An 18,981-nucleotide genomic window follows, 5' to 3' on the forward strand; every position below is an offset into this window, starting at 1 on the left:
TAAAAAGCCTTGAAGAAACAATTTTCTCAAGATTCAATATGGTGGCTCCTGAAAGTTTAAATTAATATAAATGGAAAAGGTTTGTATGCACATGGGAAAACAATGCCAGCTGGTAGCAGCGTTGTTCATTAGCAACTTTTCTTCGTAACACCCTCTGCAGAGGCAGGTAACTGGGTTCATGGGTGAAGGTACATTCATTCTGTGGTCCATAATTAGATCTGCCGGGAGAACTGGCTGCACAATTCAGCGTCCCTCGGATGCATCATGCTTTTCATTATAAATGCAGTACGTGTGAAAATAAAAGTGTGCGTGTATTGGCTCAAGTAGTTCAAATACTAGATAGATTTGAAAGTCTTTTGTTTCTCTGAGCTGGTTTTCGTTGGTTCTGTATTAATTAGCAGTCATTGTCTGAACAATAATTCCCATTAAAAGGGGAAATATTAGATTATTAAAAGAACAAGGGCCCCCGTTAGCTGATTTCACATGCAGCTCAATTGGACACTGAGGTTCCAGTCTCATTATTCCAGCGAGTCAAACATTATTTGTGTTTGTGCTGAATCTGATGCTCATGGATAAGGAAAGGTTGCGAAACACCAGCAGAGGCTGAGTGTCCCCAGCGTGCCACCACAGGCATCACTTCCCCACACACAGACACAGAGACAGAGAGATCTTCCTTTCTCCTGCACACATGCAGTGCAGTGATCACTCAGGCCTCAGGGGTCCCTACCACCACACTTTCTTTATTCCTCCGTGTTGCTGAACCCATTTTTATGAAGCGTGAACAAAGAAACATTGCTTTTCATATTCAGTAACGCTGCTGAGCACCCTGAGCATACTGATGCACCTGACAAAGGTGTGTGTACACATGGGTGGAGACTAGCTGCGGTTAACTACGTGAGATTTAAAGCGTGAGCTTCCACGCCGACACTCTGCTCTGTTTAATATCAGGTGGACGCCTTGACAGCCAACCGGCAACAAGTGAAGCAGTGGGCAGTCTAAACGTGACACTTATCTGACCGACAGCATCTGTGCAGACTGTGCGGCTGCAGTAACTCAATGTTGCCCCCTACTGAGCGACAGAATCCATTGAGCGCTTCAGACAAAAATCAAATGCTTCAAAATACAGCAGATTCACAAGTGCATTAAAAAGAGGAAATCTAATTAATTTCAGATATAGGAACAATCTTTGTATTTTTTTTTTTATCTTTATTCAATCCCCATCTCTGTTCTACTGCAGCTTTAATCCATCATGAATAATCAAACAGATGCCTTGCCTTCATATATTACCTCTGCTCAAACAAAAACAGCGCTACAACGGACATTACATACAAAGAAAATTACATTATACAGAGACTCAGAAGGAGAGAAGCTTATGACGACGTTCGACAACAGGAGAAAGTGCAACTTGAGATGCAGTGAAATCTGGTCTTGAACATTAACAGCAGCTGGAGGCGAGAGAGGGAATCGGCAGAGCTCACAGCGGAGCGAGAAAGCAGAATGCATCGAGCTACAGCAGCCCAGATATCAGGGCAGAGGGGGAGAGCAAAGAAGCAGCAGAACTCCCTCTGAAGAATGAAGACGACCAGTCAAAGTGAAGGGACACCGTGAGATGTTGGCTCAGTACAAAGTGGCCCACAGGTGGGCTGTGAGATGTCCCGCCTCGGCTTTGGACACGGATGACAACATCCTCCACGGACGCTGCAGAGGCAGGTGTGCACCAGAAAAAGGCCGTGGGCCTCAAGACTGCCTCGGATTAAGAAGCACCGTGGAGCTGAAATTATAGAAACTAACTGCAGCTCTATTGAAAGTATTTCTACTGTGTTGAGGATCCCTGCGTATGATTTGATGAGACTTATTTTTAAAAGGGGTCAGTTCACCCAAATTACAAAAATATCTTTGAAGTTTTAGTCATTGATCACTTAGTGGTATTGTGGCATACAGATCGTTTTGGTTTGATGTGGTTTTGAGAAATCTCTCTCAAAGATTTTGTACCACTAATTGGAGGTAAATGGATTTTTACTCATATCATTCACAACAATTGCGAAAGGAGAAACTAAATAAATACATCGTCTCCTTCCAGAAACACAGCCGTACCAACAGTTTTCACATTGACTATTGCTGTGTCCCAGACTGCATAGTTAGATGTACTATGTGCCCATGTTTATAGTATATATTAGCAGGAATTAATGCAATACGTGCATCCAGCAAAAGGCAATCAATCTACGATTTTCAGCTTCTCAAATGAGGAGGGCTACTTTTTAGTTGAAAATGTTTGAACATCTTTAATATCTCTGGGTTTTGGATTGTTGTTGGTACAAAACAAGTCATTGAAAAGACAAACTTGTGCAATTATCACTTTTTTCTGCCATTTGGTAGACTCGACTTGATGAAAACAATCATTAGTGGCAGCTCCAAACCCAACCTATCTGCATCGCCAGATTTTTTTATTTGGGTGAACTAACCCTTTCATTTTTCTTCATCTCCAATGGGACACTCCCTTTGTGCTGCAATGATAATGACTGACGGCTCAACACAGACATCCAACAGTGCTAAGAATGGTCCCTGATAGTGTGCACTGTCACCTCAACACACCCCAAAATCAAGATAAATCCTCAAATATTCACATCAACATACTCTACAGACACACATATGTATCTGCCTTGTGGTTATGAGGTAAAGTCTTTGTACAGTCCTCTCCTGCATACAGTATAGTACACAAACCTCCCTCGAAGCAGTGAAGCACAAGCACAGGAATGATTGACAGACAGTTTTCTCATCAGCAAAGAAGATGAGGGAGGGAAAGAAGTGAAGGAAAGAGTCTGCCAACTATCTACAAGCAAATGCAGCCGACAGAAGGTAAAAGTCATCCGATGTGATTAATGAGTAATGGTGACCGATGTGAGACTCTTGGACTCAGACATACGATTAAGAGCTTCAAGAGCTGCAGCATGGGTCTCCTCGCGAGCTGAGAAGAGACCTCACATTCTCTTTGCTGCATTCCAGTTTGTCAAAAAAAAAAAGAAATTGACTGACAAGTATAAAAACCAAATCACTGTGATGCGTCTTCTTAATTGCATACATAAAAAAACAAACCCCTTACACCAAATAAAGCTTTGTAAATTGCACTCTGATGTGGCACAAGTCCCAGCCTCCCCCCGTCCCATCTTTTGGGATATTTACATTCACTAGTTCAGTCCAGGATGGCGCAAAGATAGAAAAGTCTTACGAAGCAGAACTAAACGAGATTTCATTTTTTTCGATTACAGAGACAGACAGACGGACAAACAGACAGACACCTGGTTGTATCTGATGAGCAATTCAGTCTTTTTTGTTTTAGAACAGCTGCGAGTTCACCCGGGAGACGTCCACAGTAACAGCTATTGCCTGCCCCCTGCTGTGCAGTCAGTCCTGTTACAGTGGATCCTTTTTCTCCGAGCTGTAGTGTTTATGATTCTGCTTGACAAAACAGAGGGACCCAGACCCCCTTTGTTGCCAGTCTGTGGCCGGCGTGGGCCTGTTTCTTGGTCCAAGGAGTCTGGTGGGTTTTCGTTGCCTCTTTTTAGTTCCGGCGGCGCTTAGCGCAGTTTGAGCTTGAAGGCGGAGATCTCCATGGGATCCAGGCTGATGGTAGAGTCGTTGGCCAGGGGCGTGCTGGAGTGCATCAGAGTCAGGGACATGGGCTGGAGCAGCTGCAGGTCCAGGTTCCTAAACAGTCCCGATACGCTCAGCTGCAGCGAGCAAAGGGAGGAAGGCCGAGGGTGGAGTAGGTGGAAAAAACAATATGTTAATGACGAAATGTCAAGTTTAGCTTACAGCAGGTAAAAAAAACTCATCTAAATGGTGGAATAAGTATTTAATAGCAATAACACACTTTTAAAAAAAATACTGGATTGGAAGTACAAATCATTCAATGTTTCACTGAAGTAAAAGTACAGATGTATTGGCAACAACTCCTGTCACCTCCCTGACAGGAGTATATTATTTGATTATCACTATTGGTAATGCATAAATATTTAAGCAGAACTTCTAAGCCAACTCCAACTGCTTTAGATACAGTTTAAAATCAGTAATAAAGAATCATATTTTGTAAAATTCATATATTCAAAATCATATGTTTGGTATGTAAAATATCAATCTGAAAACTAAACAACCAGACTACAGCCATCAGACAAACATAGTGGAGTAAAGGTGAAATCACTCCTTCTGAAATGTAGAGTAGAAGTGTATAAAGTGGTGTCAACGTCGTCCCCAAAGAGTAGCGCCGGCCCTCCGGTTCCCCCTCAGGTAAACACGGTTAGCTCTGTCAGCTCTGTTTGTGCTGTTAACACCGTTAGCCTATCGTCGCTAACTCAGCCATCGCCATGTTGAGAGCTATCTGGAGGCAATAGATAAGCTCTGAATATTATTATATAGTTCCCATCCAAACCAAACGCACTGTGTGTGTGTGTCTGTGTGTCTGTGTGTGTGTGTGTGTGTGTGTCTGCCCTGACCTGTCCTTGTGTGGTGGTGCAGTTGAAGCCTAGGTTGGGAGAGTCCAGGCCGCAGTCCAGCGCCAGACGGTGAAAAATCAAGGCTGCGTAAGGAGACGGCGAGTGGGGGTCCTGCTGCTCACACAGAAGACACCAGTCAATTTTAACGTCAATAAAAGCAAAACCAGCATTTCATTGTTTTCTCTCGTCACCTGGCTCTGGATGCTGCGCAGGTTCAGCAGGTGGAAGTCGCAGGGGAGGTTGGACGTGAGAGGGGCGAAGGTTTGCAAGGGAGGGATGCCGCGTCTTTTTGGCAGGACGGGCAGCGCCAAGACCTTGTGGTTCAGGAAGGAGTTGGTCATGTGACTGAGTATCGACGGGAAGCTGGTTGTTGCACTATCCATCATCTGGAGGAAGGCAGAGACAGATGTAAGCCACAGTAGTAAACGACAGCGTAAGTACAACATCAATGACTCACCTCTACAGTCGTTCTTCTTCCATTACTGCACTACAGGATGAGGAATAGGCTCTAACTACTTTGTCAGAGTACAACGTAAATTCCTAATTCTAGACCAGACAGACACAGTACCAATCAATCTGTATTGGATTTGTTACAGCACGAAGGTGTCATTTTTAAATTGAGAATTTCAGTGTTTGAAACATGATGTTTGATGTTTTTCGAAAAGCCAGAGCAACTTAATCCCAAATGCCGTCAGCAGTTTAACCATATAGCTGTATGATAAAACTGCAACCAATGCTTTTCCTTCTCTGCCAATGTGTAGTCATTCACTTGATAAATCACATCGTTGCTTTCAATGGCGCCGTCGTAAAGATGGACTGGTTTGGCTGCGGCTAAGAAAGAAATGGTAGGAACTTGAGCTACGGCAAAAGACTGACGAGTGCTACCGAGCATTTTCACAGTTGCCAAGGCAACGTTACCTCTTGCGCTCCGTCACTCAAGATTTTGGAGAAGAGAGAATGAAACAAGGACGAGAGTTTGGCAAAGAAGCCATCATGCTGAAGGTAATGGAGTAAAAGAAACAAAAAAAGGTAAACAAAGTTAGAGAGTGGGGAGAATAACAAAAGGACAGATGGGGTAAAGAATACCGACATAAGGTATGAACAATATGAACAAAGGTGTTAGTGACCACAGAGTGAAGGACAACGCACTTTTATATTCCACAGCTTTACACAGCTCTCATAGAAAGTCATTCAACACCCCATATTTAGATTTGGTGAGCTGGAATTTCAAGGGCGCACACCCAGCTGCCATCGACGCCTTCACGGCCACCTTACTGACCTTGTTGCCCGTGGATCTCCTCTCCAGCAGCAGTCGGAAACGGTTGGTTGTCTTTTTGTTGTCCTTTACACCTTGACCCAGCCCACGGTTATCATCCTGCATCAGCCGTCGGTCCATAATCACTTCAAGCTGGCCTGAGGGAGAAGATGGAGCAAGCACGACATCTATTACACAAAGCCTGTGTATTAAACGTTCAGACAACAGTAGATGAAGACAAACACTTTGAGCTATTTGTCATTTACGAAACAGCTCCATTATTCGTATAACGATGATACAAAAAGATTAGCTCAGTACATTAACGTGAGAGGATGAACTGTTTGCTCTCAGAAAAGTACTTCAATACTATTCCATACAGGCCAGAAAGGGTAAACAAGGAAAAGAAAAAGAGTGCATCTCAGTGACAACTTTCATTAAAATGAAATGGAGAAAAATGACACAACATTAAATGTAATGAAATACAGACCACTCTCAAGGCTGGTGACACCCAGGGACTGAGCTGTGTGCAGCGTGAGGCGGTGATTACTGTCCTGGATGTACGCCTGGCTGGGCATGGGATAAAAGTTGGCCTGCAGGGGAAGCTTTAGGTGGTGGCGGCGAGGCTGCATCTAAAATAAGAGATCAAACACAGAATGACACAATAAGTCAAACCTACTGTGCAAGGAAAGATGTGAAATGTTCAGGTCACAGATAGTTAACTGACATTCAGTTTCAAGAGGGTTATCAACCAATCACCATGTTGGTAATTAGAGATACATATTGCTATATTATGCAAAGAAATACAAGTTATTCTTCTCGAGGGTGGGACTGACCTGGAAGCCATTGAGATCTGTGTAAAAGACGTCTCCACTCTGGACATCAGTGACCAGTCGCATTGCTAGCTCCTTATTGGTCTGATCTCTGATGTCCACCATGGTGGTGAGGTCTATCGACAACCCATCGACCCCTGAAAATATAAAAGCACAGATCAAACTTCAGAAGGAAGTGAATGGAAACATGTGATCTACAAACTGTGAGCCAAATGCTAACTGAAAATAATATTTACATTTTCCCTCCTTAAGGTCAAAACATGTGTAGCTTACAGGAACAAAGTAATTTAATTATAACTTGTCATTTTGTCAAACCTATAGGCTTGTTGTATGTATCATCTGGTGCATTTACCTCAACATAAAAAGCTTTTGCAAGGTCCATTTGAACTGAATCCATGATGCAGTTTGGTTATTACCTGGCACATTGTGTATGCGAATAGTCTGCTGGAAATGCTGGTAGTGTGCCACCACCTCCGAGAAGAGAGGCCCCTCCACGACACGCACCACAGGTGGCTCTTTCTGGTTGTAGGGCTGAAAGCAGAGAGAACAAAAAAAAGAAAAACGTCAGGAGCAGAATTTGTGCTAAAAATGGAGGAGGAAGAACAACACAGAGAGAAGTTAAAGGAGCCACCAACCGAATGGATGACTACATACAGTAGTGTGTAGTGGCAGCGAAGCCCGAGGCTCTGTTGTCTTTAAAAATCAAGAAAAGATGAAGCAGCACCCAGTCTGCCCGTCTCTCCACCCGGAGCACCCCAGCATGAGACAACGACGCAATACACAAGGGAGACACTACCAAAGCCTTCTGAGAGGCAAGTAAGCATCTAAAAGAATACCTTTGCTTTCCCATCAGGCAGGAAGAGGTAAGCGCCACTTTTGTCTTTAGAGGGACGGGTGCCATAGACGATGAACTGCATCTGAACCTTTACTTCCTGAGGATCATCCTTTCGCTTGATACTCTGCAGTGAAAAAGCCATAAAGAGGAAGAGTGCACAGGATAAAACTGAATTAGAACAGAGATGAAAGGTTTGAGCAGGAACAAGACATTCCATGTTCACTTTGATCAAACAGCATGGGTGTATTGGGAAATTAATCATGATGAAAGATAAAAACAGATGAGCAAATCCTTAATTTAGATATAAAGTCAACCGGTGTAAGAGGTGGCAAAACACAAACCTCAAGAAGGCCAGTGGCTCCCGAGAAGCCCAGAGTGAGAGACTGGCTGCTGATGTAGAAGGTCTGCGGGTCGGACTGCTGAGAGCGGACAGGAAGTGGGTCCGCGGCTCGAGCAGTGACGCTCCGCCCAGACAGCCTGAGCAGGGTGTCAGAGCGGAGCGTCAGGGGCGAGTCAGGGGAGTCGTAGAGATGGAACACGGCCAGGCCCAGCGGTGGAAGACGGACCATGAATGTTGCCTGTATGGAAGGTGGAAGAACAGTTGGACGCAAATTAATAAAGCATCGAAACACAAAACTCTTAAAAGAAACAGAAAACATTTGATGAACAGAAAGCGTTGACCACAAGCCACTCATTAAAAGTTAAAAGCATTTTAACATTAGCAACAGTGTGCTGTCATTAAAATGTGATTAGCGGTGGTGTTAATGAGACTATTAGTATCTCTCTTCAACATTTACATTTTATTGCTTTCCGTGGGTGGAGATAATTTTATTTGGGCACAATAAATTAATCTACAGAGACGTGGTGAAGCAAATCAGATGTTTTTTTAACTACTGCAGATATAATATGCAATACGTGTTGAAAACACATCTGTTTATAGAGATAGCTTGCAGTTACCGGTAGATATCAAAGGAAAGAAGTCAAAACTAGTTGATGCTTTTATATTAATAATTCTCAGCAGAACCAGAAATATCATTTTTTTTGTTCTTCCTTCTCAAAATCTGGTGTCTACGTTACCCAAAATGCAACTCGGCTGCAAACAGTGTCTTTATTGTCTATTTTCTTCTATGTGACGATTACAGATGCAGTGTAGACAATGATGGAGAACTGTGTCGACACTGCTGCCGAGCTCGTGATATTAATATCCCTACGTGGAAAGCAGCAGTGTCGATTGAATCTATTCGCTTACCTCAAATACCTCCGCACTCATTTGACTAGCAGAGCTCCACTGAGCACTCAGCTGCACAGGGAGGGTCTGTCCATCCTCAGTAAGAACCCGCACCCTGACCGTGTTGACCAGCACCGTCACCACACACAGGCGCTCCTGCTCGATGGGGTTGAACAGAACCATGTATCTGGTGGAGAGAAGAAAAATAAGCAATCTGAGGTCGGAGGCAGAGGAGATGAAAGCTGTCAGGGGACAGTACCTCGGTCCTGCTGGATCCAGCTCGATTAAAGTACTCTGAGGCAGAGAGTCTTGGGTTGCACGCCTGTCATCCTACAAAATGAAGTACATAACACAGAAAACACACTGAGAAACTGCATGTTTTAGGTATTAAAACAGTTTATTATACAGAGATGGAAGCATCCCTCCGTGTTTCCTCTTACCGTCTCCAGGAAGGGCTCCGTCTGGTAAAACCGATAAAACTCCTTGTTTTTCATCACCAGGAAATGAGCAGCATTGATGATTACTCTCTTCAGACCAATGAGTGAACGCAGTAATCTAGAGAGGAGGAGGAGGAATCAATGGCTCAAAATAACAAGGTGTGACTGCTGCAAAGTATTGAACGAGCAACCATGAAGTAGCCCCAGAGACAGAGGATTGATAAGAGGAGATGCTGTTTTTCTATTTCATACAAATTTAATTTTTTAAAGAACTTAATCTATCCAATGTAAACTGTCATTTATTTCTCAACGCTCAGGTCCTTACCTGGTGCCGTAATCAGTGACAACATTCTCTTTAGCAGTGCCAGTGATTGCATCGTGATGTTGGAAGAGGCCGACAGACTGCCGTGCATCGACTAGCAGGGCATAGTCTGAGACCGGGTAGCGTCCTTCCATGCCCACATGCCGAGCGTTCGCAACCGCCAAGCTGTAGAGAATCTCTGCCCCCCTGAAGGACATTGAAAAGTAGTGAGCATCTGGGAGACCTTTAGTAGCTTTGTTTAGTCAGTTAAAAGGTTAAAAGGCTTTTAAAGGTTAAAAGGTGTCTGTCTTAAGACGGCTGCTGGTTCTTTCAAAAATGTCTTTAAACTGAACAGATGGTTCGGACCTCGCTACTTGATTTGATCCCTCAAATTGCTCAGAAATATATTTCTGGGATTAATGAATGCTTTATAGGTTTTTGATGTATTGCTTAATTGTGATTGTTCACACTTGAGAGAAATACGAAAGACGAGAATTAAAGGCGTAATCAATCAATAATGTGTGCGATCATATGAACTAAAGGCATGTTCACACATTGAACTAAAAAGTTTTAAAACAAGCATTTTGTGTTGCATTTCATAATATAGGCCTTTTTCTGATGAGTTTGCATTTTTCTTCATATCTATATTTCTTTTCAAAGATAAAGAAAAACCCTAAGCAGCGTCAGAGAACAATCTTGATGAAATTACAGTGTGGTTGATTTGTACACAGGATCTGGCAGGTGCAGGCACGCCCCTTAACCTCGTACACCACACCTACGTCTTGTTTGCAATGCAAAAGAAACAAAGTGCCTGTTGTCGAACTCACTGACATAAACAGCTACATCATCATTAATAGGCTGCAGGTTGTAGTTCTAAATGACTTGTGATTAAATCTGCCTCACCTCAGATGTGACTCTATCACACGGTCCAGGCTCTTATAAAAGGGCCGAGAGGTGAAATAGCCAGTCCAGTAGTGGTCTTCCCGGTCTGCATAGGCAAAGAAATCTCCACTAAGCACTGGGAAGTCTGCAGGTCTGGAACCCTGGGCCACTCCATGTGCTTTGTAGACAGCGTTGAAGTAGTCTGTGAGAGTTCCAAACTGAGCCTGGAGGAGTTGCCAGAAACATGACACATTGTTCAAAAAAGACTTTCATCAAAACAACAGCTGCACAGGGTAAAAAAAAAAGAAGTTTCTCATCAAAATGCATGCGCCTTTCATCTTACAAGGCATCTTCTGAACCGAACATCGAGTTGTGACAGACTCCTTGTTCTGTCAGCAAGTTAAAATACCGCCGCATGATTCATTATCCGTTGTCACAAGGACCGTTACAGGAAAACATTCCTGCCCACGGCAATAAGACTTTACAATAATTCACCGCTGGCCAGATCCTCTGTAAATTAATTAATCAACATTAATAGCCCTTGCATCGCTTTGTTGTTTGTTCCCCACTGTACATGTTTATATACACACACTTAATGTACACTATACTACACATAATTTGCATTTTTGCACTTTCTCTATTGTTTACATTTAATTTCCTAAATTAATACTCTCTGTGCTGTATATATCTTTCATCCCTGTTATTTTTATTTTTGTGTCTGTAAGCTGCTACTTCGACAACAAATTTCCCCTTGGGGATGAATAAAGTATATATCCATCCATCCATCCACAAGAAAGGTCTTGCAGAAAGATCCAAACTGTTATGGCAACACTGTTTGTGATATTACACAAATAATGTTCTCACTTGTACGTGCATCTCTGGGTGAGAATTCATGTAGTCGAATAGCTTCTGGTAGTTCATGAACTGCTGATCCCACTCCAGCGCCTTGTCATAGCGGAAGTCATCTCCCAGAGGGACCAGAAGCACCTTGCTGCGGTAGAGTTTGGACTTCTTACGGTACTGATCCAGGAGCAGGTTTGCCCTGATTAAGAGAGAGGGAAGAAAAGAAAAGGAAAAACTGAGGGGACACAATTTTTGGCATCCAAACTGCCCTACTTTGTATACGCCAGTTATACAAGTGACCTTGGAAAGAGGAGGATCAAATTAGCCCCGAGGGTCCTTTCCATTAACAACTGAAATATGTCCTGTGGAAATTTTTCGGTCCTCTAAAAGCTGCAAGACTATCTGCAGTCCATGTCGGTCTCCCACAGTTCATCCATCCTCTATGGCTGTTGTCATTGGCGCAAGTTCAGGCCGACTAATGCTTTGGAGGCCAATACACACACATTACACACAAAGCAAACAAACAAAACCACATTTGTGACGACGTTCCCTACGATTTTAAAACTAGTTCCATTTCATCCTTACTGACCGTCAGAGGCAGTGTTTTCACACTGGTTATCTTCCGTCTTGCGCTTGTGACCTCGGATGAGTCCCCAGCCGGGTATAACTTCCGGCCTCATCCTGTCATCATCATGTCCTTTTTCATCTTCTCGCTACGCAGGCTAACGAATGTGTTAGCATCAGCTAAAGCTGAACTTGTGTAAACAGAGCTCGTCACTGGTAGCCTTGTGACCTCCTGTCGGAGTCGCAGGTCTCTCTCTCTCCAAAGGCTGCGACAAGCTGTACCCTCGTAGAAGGGAACGGTGCGCTCGGCATCCGGACCGTCGAGCCGGGCAGCGTACCTATCCCCGGTCATCACCTCTACAGCCGTGAAGTATCGGGTGAGATCGACTAACATTATTTGCCGACAGCAGCAGATCCCACGATTGGCAGGGCGCTCTGAGGAGCGCTCCGGCTAATTAGCGGAGTGCTAACGGGCGCGCCGCTCGGCGCGGCTAGGTTGCTACACCGTCGCGGCCGGCTTAAGCGACCAGAGAGTCCCGTGCGGACTGACTTGGTGGCGCTGCGGGGTTGAGTCGTTGACGATACTGAGCGCGTGCATCAATGTCGGTAGATATTGCGGCTGTTATAGTGGCGAAGTGTCCAGAGAGACTGCGCAAGCGCAAGACGGAAGATATCCAGGATTCATAGAACCGTAGTTACCTTCGTAACTTTCGTTCTTGATACAAACAGAGCAGTTTTACAGTTGAAAAAAATACTTTGGTGGATCAACATAATGGAAAAATAAAAACGTATGTTTTGCATTTCTGTATTGACATTTACTATTATCAAAAAGAAAAAAAAAGGGCCAACATATACACAACAGCTGCCTCTGTATTCGATTGGTCGGTACAATGGCAAAAAACAGTGAACTAAAGCCCAACCTGACGTCTTCAAATGTCTTATTATGTCATTACATAATGCAAAGGAAATCAGCTGTTCCTTACCTTTAGGGTGCTAGACCTACAGAATATGTGGAGCTTTTGCTTAATTAATAACTGATATTTGAAATACTTGCAGATATATATATTTTTTTAAACAACTAATCAGCTCTAATAGAGACCAATAATAAATGTTCAGCTAATACATCAGCCCAGACAATATATTAGTGCAGCTCTAACCAGCTAAAATGTGTTCTCTGACAAAGTCAGGATCGATCCCTTCCACCCTGTAACTTGGAGACTTAACACCCCGCATGTCTCACCTCTCTGCTATATTGGCATCCACCACAGGTTTTGGTGGCACTTTCCAAGGACAGTTTATCCGACCACCTGGTAACCTCTTGAAATCAAACTGGCAGCAGACCTTCGGGTCGGGCCCGCAGGTGTGAGGCACGTCGTAGCTGTAGAACGGCATCATGTGGCAAAACATATCCGTGTTCGATCCCGTGTCTGTCAAAGCAGTGAAGTCAAAATCAAAACATTGGCTTGAGAGACATCCATTGTTGACTGCAGCCTCAAAGGGCACGAATCAAACACAATGATGAGGCACGTTCTGCTGAGTAAGGCCGGTATTTCTGACCGTGCTCAGAAACTTGCTGGCAATCTAGGTTCACAATCAAACCCACATTGTTCACCGGGGACTGTCAAAGGTCATTCTGGACAAAGCGGCAAAAAGCAAATGACAGCCGCAAAAAGAACTGAACAAATTGAACCAAAAAAACACAACACAAATTGATAATATCTAACAGTGCAATATCTTCAGCCGATGTCCAATTTATTGAGAAATTAGGGGCGATAGCGCTTCTGAGGCTTTTGCCCACTGGTTGTTCTTCCAAAACGTCTCTCTCTTTACAAGGCCATTACAAGTGGCGTGACTCATTCTGCAATGAGCTTAGCAAAGATAAGCACATGAATCAGATGACATCACTGGCTCTGGGCCACTCACCCCAGGCCTGCCTCCACATAAACTCCAGGCTGCGCGTGGAGGCAAAGTGTTTTTTGATAGAGTAGTGGACCCTCTGGATGAGCATGCTGGTCAGGTTGGCCCTCTTCAGCAGATAGGACATGGTCGCACTGTGACCAAAAGGGTCTATCGCCCACCCACTGCGCGGAGTAACACCTATGACAGTAAGCAGGAAGCAAGTAGCTCAGGTTTATGCTCAGATAAAGGAAGAATGCATCCTTTAAAAAATAATTATCCTCAGCAGGGAGCACTTAAAGTAGCACAGAGTATTGTATCACCCACTGACTGAGAAGCTACACCTGCTGCATGTGGGATAACAAGCTCAGATTACACCATCAAACCTTAAGACGACTGGCATTATTTTAACTTTAAAATGTGGTGAAAGGAATTGGGGTGATGAAAAAGGTCCAACATTTCACTGAGAGAAGAAAAAGACACATTTAACCATCATTCGTCTGAATATGATCTAAAAGGCTCAAGCAAGGAATCATTTCAGATTGTGTACCGAGATTTCTCTCCAGCCACTGATGCCCTTCAATGAGCTGGTCTATCATGGCAAAGTAGTGAACGTTGGCTTCATCTGTCATAACCCAGCCTCCTGTGACAATCTCTAGCTGCCCTCCAAGGATCAGTCTGTTGAACAGAGAGGATTAAAAAAGCAAGGTGAGGATCATCCGGCCCTTAAGGTGGAGGTCACATAAACCAGATAACAAACTATTTTCAGAGCAACCACATTCTGCAAGCAGGTACTATTGTTTAAAATACTGCACATAAGGCCAGTAGGCATTAAGAAATCTCAACCAATTGTCAGGTGGGTAATTTAAAGGCAAAACAAACTGTGGGCTTTTCTAAGCTGTGACTCACTTGCGCATAGCCTCCTGCTTGTGTATGTCTGCGGTCTCCCACCACTTGGAGAAGAATGAAATCTCAGACCAGATGAACTTCCTGCGAGGATCCTCCGCCAGCTTCACCACCATGTTGTTTAAAATGTGTTGCGTCTGGTCTGTGAAGTACTTGTCATAAGTCTTGATCCAACCTAATAAGACAAGTGAATAAATATGTGAAATTTGAACAACTGTTGGCAAACAGACATCCCTTTATGGAGCTGGCAGATACAAAGGCAAGAAGAAAGGGGGAAGGTAAGAGACTCAACGCTGTGGAAAAGTGCCGCAACGGATCAAAAATAAAACTCATAATTAATTCAAGTTGAGCTGTTCCCCTTAGAAAGCTTTTTAGCAGAGTGGTTTCAAAGGAAGTGAATTAAAATCACTTTCTATACACTTTTGGTGATCAACAGTGTAGACTAGCACAGTCTGTAAATATCCTTTCAAATATGTATCTCATATATTGTAATTTAATATATTTTAAAGAGATCTAAGTTGTACATCATTCTGCAATTATGCTGATTAGAAAAGCCACTGAAATGGCATCTAGTGCTCGTAGTGAGCTGTGAGGGACAGGACTATTTACTGCAGTCTTTATAACATTGTGCATGGTTTGAGCTGCTTACCTGCAGTGGATTAAAACCCTTAAAATCCCTTCTTTGCATTTAGTGAAATGAGCCTATTACCAGTTAACCTGCTTTCACAGGTCGTCAGTGTGAGCTGACAATATGCGTTCTGGTTGCAACACATTACCGTCCATTAACCTGGGGCACTGAATACTGCCTACAAAGACACAAAACTTTGCAGCAGAGTTTAATCATCAAATGCAGCGCCGAATGACACCCATTCCCATTATTGATGAACAGAATGTGCAGGTCTCTGCAGCCTGTCAACATGTCAACAACTGTCAAGTTAGTAAGCATGTGACAGGCTGGTAAACAAGCTTAATGAAAATGTCATTCTAAAATAAAATCTTAGCCAATCCAACCTATAAATAGAGTTTTCCACTGCCAATATCTTTCTAACTCCATTGTTTGTAGCTAAGCTGTCAGTCTTGTCACCATTTGCTAATAAGAATAATAAGAATAAGAACAACAAATTAATCAAGTTCTGAATGATTTATGCATCCCCATCACTGGCCTCCCACTCAGGTAAAGCCTCACAATAGTTGGCTTGTCTACAGAAGAGGCAATTTTAACTTCCTGAAAAAAAGGGTTCGGACATGCTCAAGGCTGCATCTTAAGACACCGACAGACATTTAGACTAGTCGAGACATTTATAGCTTTCAATAAACTTTTGCTGTGTGTGTGTCATGTCCTTTCAACTCACCTGGATCATTGTGAGAGTGGGGGACAACAAACACTTGCAGTGATTCACTGTCCCACTCATCAGGTTCATAAGTAATCTCAAAGCCTTGTTTCCATACGCCACCATCAGGGTTATCAAACTTGAGGATGGAGTACACGTCCAGCATCTAAAATGAAACACAAATCATAATTTGCTCACTAAACACACCCCAAAAAGTAGTATGGAATGACATTTATACATATAGTAGTGATACTACTAAGCATTTGATCTTCAGGGAGAAAATAGTTTATATACCACAAACTCACCTGAACCTCTGCTTGACCATGGCTGCCTAAAGCGGGTTGGCAATCCTGGGGCTTGACAGCGAGGAAAGTGGGACGGCCGTCAAAGGGTAGGACCCAGGAACCATTGGCACTTCTAAATGGCAGGTGGCCGCTGGGAGACACAGCTCCTGTGTCTGTGAGCTCCATCACAGAGTCCTTTATGTGGCTGATGATTTGGTGGTTTTCCTCCAGGAGCTGCTCCAGCTGCTCTATTCGGTTTTGCAGAACTGAGATTTGGCTCTAAACCCACAAACAAATCATAAATCACAGATGTATTACATCATAAAACATCTCTTAACCATACCTGCATCCTGCAATGAAAACTTTCAGATTCAACCAAGGTAACAAATTGCAGGATGAGATCAAAGCCGACCTAAAGATATCCACACAGCGAAAGGGAAATGATTGGACATGTCTATTAACATTGATATATTTTGAAAAAAAGACATATCAAGCTTTTAATTTTAATTCAATTATTTAGAATAATGTATATGTTAAATTATGATTTTTCTAAGATGTGGTAAACAAAACATGCAACAACAAAAAAGTGCAACAACATAACTAGAGAAAGGAGTTTCCACATAATATGCACCACCATCACAGCAATATTCTTACCCTTGGAAAGTTACCACCATTCTGTCTTCTTGCAGGGTCATGTTGGACTCGATCCAACATCAGGTACAGTGAGAATACAGCCACGCAGAATATGGCCCCTCCACACACTGTCACCTGTTTTCTCAACTTCATCCTCCTCTGCAGCTGACTTCTTTCCAGAGATTAAATGTATAAAACAAAAATGACCTTGACTGTTTCTTTCCAGGACAGAGAAGGAAAAAAAAGTCCTGGAATGCAATCCTTCAGAGTGCAGGAAAAAAATATGGCAGGTAACCAGCTACGCCAGTGTTAATGGTTCAGTTTCACTCCTTCGATGCCTCCAGCCTCCACTCACCATACTGGAGACCACAACGAAGGGGTCTACAGCAGTGGACAAGAGTACTAAATCAGCAATAGCTGGCAAGCAGTCTGTCAGCTTTGGCCAAACCACAGCCACCGGTGGGCTCCTTCAAAGTAGCTCTTGTGCTCAAACATCCAAACCAATGAGACTGCAGGAGAAGAAGGAAAAAAACTCCACACAGAAGGGGCTCAAACAGGGAGTCTAGTGTCCCAGTAGCATGATGTGTGTCACCGTGGGCCTGCTTTCTGGGTCCAGTCCCCACTCCCACAGCACAGTCTAATCCTCCAGTACAGCTCCAGTCCCCTTTCGATCAGTTGGCCTCCAGTGCCGTAGCGGTTTGCCCTCTGGGCTGCAGCACTGCAAAGAAATAGGCCGAGAGATAGACCAATTTGGCTCAGAGCAGCATCTTTTTTTCTTCTTTAAAAATCAAAGCTCAATTGCTTGAGGCAGCTCCAGGAATTTAAATGTAACAAATGTCATTTTTCTCTCAGTAGCATAGTGACAGCATATCTACTGGGGCAGCATGGGCAGTATGGCTGACCTCGATCACAAGTGCCACGTTGAAATCACATCAGAGGGTCTTCTTCAGCTGTTTAGAAAGAATTTCTGATTAATGGAGCATGCAAAAGAATATGTATTCAGCCTCCAGAGAGGAACCGTCACAAAAAGCACAAGTGAAAGGAAACTGTGTAGGAGAGTGAGAGACACTTTGTTTTGATCTAACAAGTTAAGTCATCAGGGGGGTGAGGGACCAGACGATCACAGTGTCCTGCATCTCCTCACAGCAATAATAGGTGCTCTCGTATCCCTTCGGTGTGCAAATCCAATACGATCATAATCCTCTCCCTTTTCCGACTGGGACTATCTAAGCAGTACCACAGGGCTTGGGGATAATAACCTGGCACTTATTTTGCTCAGGCTGACTGAAAAATAGTCTCAAGAGGACGAATATTTCTGAGATCGTCTGTGCCACATGATGAATACATCCAACAAGAAAGGCTTTGCAAATTGAGGTTCTTGACAGAGATATAACAAACTCTGTATGTGACAATAAGTGAATGCACCACATATCCCAAACTGCTCACATGATGGACATTAGCATAAAGGGAGACATTCCTCAATATTCACAATACCTCCCACTGTAAACTACAAAATCACCCTTTCACAGTCTTCTTTTGGTTATTGACTCAACGGGCGCCTCTGTTACAGTTCAACTTGGTTGACTTTTCGACCGTTATCGCTGGGCAGCTAGCCAGCAACATTGCGTTTCTCCAAACTTAAGAGCACCTAAATGCCTGCATTTGGACCTTATCCTGTGTGAGCTCGGATACAAGGAAGCCAGTTCGTGCATTTGGCTCGTTAACCTATTAGCCGCATTAACGTACCCTGCCAAACTTTAATAATCCCTGTAACAGTCACCAGATGTCATGAATATGCAGCTGAACAACAAGCTAGCGTTAGCCACCAGATGTTCTGTTATTCAGGTACAACATCAACTCGACTAGCTTCGAGAGCCCCTGGACAACCTTAGTGTCGGGGCTGATACCTCTGGTGTTGTATCAGGACAGTTGTCCTTCGGCATCCGTGAGAAGCAGCCTGAGCGGCAGATTTATGTCCGCCGTTACGGACGATAGCAAGGAGGCTTGATAACATTAGGACAATACGTGGCTGATATTTCCTGGATCCCCACTTTCCATCCTAAATCTCGGCTAACACTTACGTTACGTACGACCTTGGGAGCCCGTCTGTTCGTGGACAAAATAAAAGAGCTCTGACGTTACCCATCAAAGGAGAGTAATCCGGAAGAGTGACGAGCCCAGCGGTGCGCGAGCTCGCAGCTCCAGGCTGACAGATTACCAACTGAACCAGTTAGCCTAGCAGCTAGCACCACTGAGCTGCTGCTGC

The 18,981-nt window shown here is 43.7% G+C and overlaps 1 protein-coding gene across 1 annotated transcript; it reads right to left on the reverse strand.

The window, feature by feature from the left end:
* Positions 1 to 1,221: 1,221 nt before the first annotated feature.
* Positions 1,222 to 16,868, reverse strand: man2a2 (mannosidase, alpha, class 2A, member 2; the record flags this gene model as incomplete). The annotated part of the gene is made up of 23 exons (XM_079223806.1): positions 1,222 to 3,728; positions 4,491 to 4,604; positions 4,682 to 4,876; positions 5,409 to 5,486; positions 5,770 to 5,903; positions 6,233 to 6,374; positions 6,579 to 6,712; positions 6,992 to 7,106; positions 7,412 to 7,534; positions 7,752 to 7,988; positions 8,660 to 8,825; positions 8,898 to 8,968; positions 9,079 to 9,193; positions 9,401 to 9,583; positions 10,280 to 10,482; positions 11,123 to 11,300; positions 12,906 to 13,092; positions 13,589 to 13,762; positions 14,112 to 14,239; positions 14,471 to 14,642; positions 15,820 to 15,964; positions 16,104 to 16,361; positions 16,737 to 16,868. 23 exons carry the CDS (start codon positions 16,866 to 16,868, stop codon positions 3,576 to 3,578), a joined length of 3,537 nt encoding a protein of 1,178 aa, XP_079079932.1. The 3' UTR covers positions 1,222 to 3,575.
* Between the last annotated feature and the right edge of the window lie 2,113 nt (positions 16,869 to 18,981).

This window comes from Taurulus bubalis (assembly GCF_910589615.1).
Source record: "Taurulus bubalis genome assembly, chromosome: 9".
In the NCBI taxonomy this organism is placed as follows: domain Eukaryota; kingdom Metazoa; phylum Chordata; class Actinopteri; order Perciformes; family Cottidae; genus Taurulus; species Taurulus bubalis.